The sequence below is a fragment of the Camellia sinensis genome, chromosome 7 (genome assembly GCF_055761805.1).
Source record: "Camellia sinensis isolate YWXY chromosome 7, ASM5576180v1, whole genome shotgun sequence".
In the NCBI taxonomy this organism is placed as follows: Eukaryota; Viridiplantae; Streptophyta; class Magnoliopsida; order Ericales; family Theaceae; genus Camellia; species Camellia sinensis.
The window spans coordinates 37,347,909-37,354,348 of NC_138967.1; the positions used below are offsets into that span (position 1 = coordinate 37,347,909).

A 6,440-nucleotide genomic window follows, 5' to 3' on the forward strand; every position below is an offset into this window, starting at 1 on the left:
AAATTTATGGACAAAATTATTTTTTAGGGACTAAATATTTTTATTGCGAAAAGTGTCTTTATTATATTTTTAGCAACAAAAATTGGACATTAGTGATGAATTATTATCTTTTTGGGACCAAATTTTTTGTCTCAAAAAATAAATCATTTTGAGATCAAATTATTTTGTCCTCAAAAGTGTATTTATTAGTGACATTTTCAAAATTTTGTTGTTAAAAGCCTTAATTTTGACTTTTCAAAACGATCTTTTAGCAACTATCTTCATGATGATAGAATTGGGCCCCTAAATATTTTTTACAATAAAATTTTCACTCTTAAAGACTAAAAAATTTAGTCTTTAAAACTCTTATATATTATAGTGAAGGTAGATTTGGTGGATCAAATGTTTAAAGAATATAACTTATTAGAGTACAAGAATACGTAATGGATTAAGGGGCCGTTTTTAGGAATAAATTATTTTAATATATTTTTTATTTTTTACGAAAGATGTGTAATGTAATAGAGAGGTGATATAATTTCAATAAAAATTGATGGCACCCAAATAGGATAAAAGGATAATAAGGATACTTTTCAAGTTATTACCAGATAACCCCTAATTAAAATACAAATACGTAAAAATTAATTTATCAATAAATCTCCCAAATAAATTTGGTCAATAATACCGACTCATAAATTTCTCAATAAAATGAGATAAAACCCATCAACTGTGGTTAGACGGCTAGGACTGTCAATGAATCAGATTTGACCAAATATGATCTGAAGCTATTTAACATGAGATTATTAAGAAAATCCGACTTGATAATCTGACTAAACCCAAACCCGATTAGTCCAATTATTAATGAGTTGCTTTGAATAAATCCGATCCTATTCGATTAAATATTCGATCCGATCTGATTGAGTTTTTTTCTCTCTTTTTTTAATGCTTGAATTTCACAGTAGTATGTGATCATGCAAATTATTTATTTTTTATTTAGTTCTTTCTCATCTACTCTTGTTGGGTCTCTTGGTTTAGAACAAACAAAAAGAATAATAATAATAATAATCGGATTGGATATACAGACAATCGGATTCCAATTTGGATGACTTCTTATCGGATTTTTCATAATTGAATTCGATTTGAATTTTTTTTTATTTTGTTATTTTTTTAATCGAATCGGATCAGATTTTGCTAACTCCGACCCAAAACTCCGACCCAAATTTGTTCCACTAACTGTCCTACGTGGACATGAGTTCAGATCCCCTTCTTGCATATGCTACTTCATCTCCTCCTTGCCCGTTGCACATCCAACGGCCAAAATATATATATATATATATGAAATTAAAATTTTAAGTAAATTATAATTTAACCCATTGTAGTTTACCCCAAAAATACGGAACCCCTTATAGTTTCATTTGTAACACTTAAACCCCTAGACTTTATATCATGTTGTAATTTTTAACGGACGTAACAGAAGTGCACCAAACGACGTCATTTTGTGTACCGCCTGATAAAAAATAAAATAAAATAAAGAAAAAACAAGAAAGGAAGAGAGAGAGAGAGAGAGTGATAGTGAAAGTTAGAGAGAGAGAGAGAGATTGCAACCAAGCCCAGTTCTTTCTCAGCTCAACAATGGCTTCTCTACAATGGCTTTTTGAAACTCCGTAACTGCATTATCATCATCACCCATGGCATGCAAAGCAGAAGCCAAATCACAATGTGCATCGGCATAGTCATCTTTCAAGTAAATAGCCTCTTCTAAGGCTTTCACAGCAGCTTTATATTCACCTACTCCAAAAAGAGCACTACCCAAAAGTTTCAAAGCCCTAAAATGAGTTGGACAAAGAATTGCAGCCTCTCTATAATGCTCACAAGCACTAATAACCATACCTTCGCCTTCGAGTGAAATCCCAAATTGACATGAATTTGGGGAAGCAAATAAGACCACTGGTTTCCACTTGCCTCGGCCGTCTCTGATGCCAAAAGAAACTCTTCTTTTGCCTCACTATGTCTTCCAAGGACATACAAGCAATTCCCAGCTCTAAAATGTGGTCTCACATCAGTGGGTTGGAGTTCACAAGCTCTCTTGAAACTCACCAAAGCTTCTTTATACAACTGGTGCTCATACAAAACCCTACCAATTGGCCATGTGCCCATCAAAAGTCTCTTCTCTGGACCTTGCTCCATCAGCTCTTGATCTCAAAACACCCAATTCTTTAACAAACAGGGCATAATCATGTCCAGACTCTTCCCAGAAAACCCTTTTATCAGAAATCTCTGAGGATGGACCCAATTCTCTAGACCATCCAGGGTCCGAATACACATCCGAATTATCCCCTTTCAATTTCCCATCCTTGGCTTGCTTCGCCTTGAATCTCTTGATCAGAATCTCCAAATCGTCCACCAATTTCCACGTATCGTTGAACACAATGCCGTGATTCAGCGACACAGCCCACGCAGCGGTCCTCTGCTTCTTGTGCGGCTCCACTACCCTCTCATCGGTGATCGAAGACGATGAAGCTTCTTTCGACGCCACAGAGACTCCATTGCCACCATTGTAGAGAAGCCATTGTTGAGCTGAGAAAGAACTGGGTTTGGTTGCAATCTCTCTCTCTCTCTCTCTCTCTCTCTCTCTCTCTAACTTTCACTCGCACTCTCTCTCTCTCTTCTTTTCTTGGTTTTTCTTTTTTTTATTTTATTTTTTATCAGGCGATACACAAAATGACGTCGTTTTGTGCACTTCTGTTACGTCCGTCAAAAATTATAACATGGTATAAAGTCTAGGGGTTTAAGTGTTACAAATGAAACTATAAAGGGATTCCGTGTTTTGGGGGTAAACCATAGGGGGTTAAATTATAATTTACCCTAAAATTTTATTTTCCCACGCCCAAAACAAAACACAGCTTATACAGAGGTTACACAGATTTTGGTTTGGACTCATACTCACAAAAACACACACACACTCACTCCTTCTTCTCGGTCGAATCCATCCTCATCGGCGACCCAATACCGGCAGTAACCCACTCTCGATGCCGTTGTAGATCTGACAACGGTGACCCACTTTCAACGCCGTTACAGATTCTATTTACTTAGCAAACTAGAGTCGTCACGCTCTTCTCCTCCACCTCACCGAACCCGTCGCACCGGTAGACCCTCTCTACAGCAACCTACTCCCCAAACCGAACCCATTACTTTGCCCTCATTCTGTCTGCCCTCACTTCGCAATCCAGAGGTTAGTCTTCATTGTCTCTGTCTCTGTAATTGAACTGCATTTTGTGTTTGGAATTTTTTCAAACTGAAATTAGTCTTTAAGTTTATCTCTCTGGAATTTTTTTTGTCTCTCGAATTTTTTTTTTAATCTTTAAGCTTTGTAAAGACATTGTTTTTTTACAATTTGTTATAACTGATGACTTTGTCGTGAGTCATGACTGTTAATTCAATTTGTTAGACATTGTTTTTTTACAATTTGTTATAATTTGTTATAATTGTTACAATTTGTATTTGACTGAAAGGGAAGAAAATTCACCTTTTACAGCATCTCGTGACTTTGTCTTGAGTCATGACTGTTGTGTTTTTTTTTCTTCTCCACTTCAAAATTTACGCAATAAATTAGTCGATAATTGAAGAATGCATGATGATGCTTGTTGATTTCACTCCATTTTCTTTTGAACTTTCAAGAATTCAAGTTTTCATGTGCTTTATGATTTTTCTAGTTTTTGTCTGCAGTGGGATGGGTCTTCTAAGACTTAATGTCTCTGTGTAGATGTCTGTACATAGATCTATCTGTAGTTTTGCATTAGGCTTGCAAATTTAGTGTATGGTACTTTCTTGTCTTGCTCTTGATTGTTAATATATGACAAGCACTTATTATTTGACACTTTGTTCAAGTGTAGCCTGTTACTCTTGGAATCCGTCACATTGTTTGGTTAAAACATGCTTAATGTGGCAGTTTTGTGTGCCGAAAGGTGAAATATAAATTGACAGTGTTGTTCAGGGCAGTTAGATGCTCCATTGCTTGATGTGAACATATAGAGAGATAAAGAAATTCACTTGTTATAATTGATGATCAGGCTCTTGAAGTTCACAATTTGTATTTTTATATTATTTCCTATCCGTTGAGCTACAATAGGCTTGCCAAACCCTGTGTAGTGACCCAACCCAAAACTAAATAACTCTTGTTGCCCATGAATCAGTGTTACCAAAGGTACTTGGCTTGCATACCTTTTCTTAGACACTTTAAAGAGAACCAAGAAGTTGGAGTTTGGGATTATATAGTTTAATTAATTTATTATTTGATCTTAATTGGGTCTCACTCCTTAGTTCTCATTTCTTGTTTCTTTATCCAAGTGTGATAGTGAATTCTTTGATCATGGTGCAGATATTGTGTTTTTTTTTTTTTTTTTTGTCTCTGAAATAAAGATTTTATTTATGTAGCTAAGATTTTATTTATATGAATTTTCAGTTGCATTTTGATATGGATATAGAACCTGAGAATGATTGTGCTTAGAAGCCAAACCAGGGAATGACATTTGATTCTGAACAATGTGCATATGATTTTTATAATACATATGGAGGAAGAATGGGGTTTACTATAAGAAGAGATTATTGTAGGAAGAACAAGTTCACTAACCAACTTTTTTGTAGACTTTTGGTTTGCAACAAGGAGGGATTTCAGAAGGTTGACAAGCGAGACCCATTAGCAAAAAACCCTAGAGCTGAAACTAGGACTGCTTGTGAGGCTCACCTTTAAGTGAAATTAAATGAGGGTATTGGAAAATTTGTTGTGATTGATTTCAAGGAAAAACACAACCACGATCTTGTATCACCCGAATGTGCCAACATGTTGCCGTCACAAAGAAAGATATCGGCTACCCTAGCAATTGAGTTAGATTTGGCGGCACAATTTGGTCTTCGTTTAAGCTAGTCTTTTGAACTCATAGGTAGGGAAGTTGGTAGGAGGCAATGTCTTGGGTTTACGAAAGTAGATCAAAAAAATTATTTGAGAACCAAAAGATAACAAAGTTTAGCATATGGGGAAGTAGGTAATGTATTGGAATACTTTAAAGAAAAACCTTTGCAGAATCCTTCCTTTTTTTATTCGTTTCAGTTAGATAATGAGGAGAAAACAACGAATATGTTTTGGGCCGATGCACAAATGATCATGAATTATGCCCAATTTGGTGATGTTGTCACATTTGATACGACTTACAAGTTAAACAAAGAACATAGACCCTTTCCATCTTTTGCGGGATTCAACCATCATAGGGAAACAGTTATATTTGGTGCAGCCTTGTTGTATGATGAGACTGCCGAATCGTTTGTATGGTTGTTTCAAAATTTTCTAGAGGTTATGTCAAGAAAGGCACCAAAAACTTTGTTCACGGATCAAGATACTGCAATGGCTAAAGCCATACCCATTGTTATGCCTAACACGAGTTACCAATTGTGTACCTGGCATTTGATGCAAAATGTATTAAAACATGTTAATTGTTTGTTCCAAGATAAGGGGGTAAAGGGTGTATTAAATAAATTCATGTTTGACATTGAAGATGAAAATCAATGGAAGTTAGAGTGGGCTGAAATGCTTGAGAAATATGATGCGCATGATAACAATTGGTTAAAATTGACTTTTGCGATGAAAGAAAAATGGGGCTGGCCATATGTTAGATCAACATGGGCTGCGGGAATGAGTACCACACAACTTATTGAATCTTTTAATGCTTTTTTGAAGGATTACATTCGTTCGGATTTTAATTTAAATGAATTCTTTATGCATTTCGAAAGGGTACTTTATGAGAAGCGATACAAGGAGTTAAAAGCAGGATATGCTTTGTGCCAAAGATTGCCAAAGGTGAAAGCGACTATAAGAATGTTAATTCAAATGGGAAATGCGTACATAAAAAAGACTTTTGAGGAATTCCAAAATGAGTACTTTCGATCCATTGAATTGGATATAGAAGCAATTGAATATGGCGAGACTTGTACCATTTTTACAGTTGTTGATGTTGGTAGGAAACATGCAAAGAAAGTGAAGATGGAGAGGGATGGCTTTTTGGGTTATAGTTGTATAAAGTATGAAAGGGAAGGAATTTTGTGTTCTCACTCTTTGAAGGTTATAAGAGACATATTGAATATGAAAGAGGTTCCTTCATAATACATTGCAAAGAGGTGGACCAAACAAGAAAGAGCTGAAACTGTGAAGGACCTTACAGGGAATGACATTCAAGTTGATGTAAAATTCCAACAAGCCTTATGATATAAGACATTGATGACCGCTTTTAGAGCAATAGCATGCAGAGCTGCTGAAACTGAAGAAACTTATGATTTGGCAATTGCACAACTCACTACATTAGGTAGAAATGTTGAATGCAAGTTAAGTGCTCATTTTGCAGTTGAAAATGAAGTACGTAATGAGGATGAAACCCAAAGCGTTGAAGTGGATTGCGAAGATGACAGTCATGTTG

At 35.6% G+C, this 6,440-nt stretch overlaps 1 protein-coding gene across 1 annotated transcript; it reads left to right on the forward strand.

The window, feature by feature from the left end:
- Positions 1-5,137: 5,137 nt before the first annotated feature.
- On the forward strand, positions 5,138-6,130 carry LOC114293968 (protein FAR1-RELATED SEQUENCE 5-like). Its single transcript, XM_028238080.2, has one exon. The coding sequence runs from the start codon at positions 5,138-5,140 to the stop codon at positions 6,128-6,130; it is 993 nt and encodes a 330-aa protein (XP_028093881.2).
- The last annotated feature ends 310 nt before the right edge of the window (positions 6,131-6,440 follow it).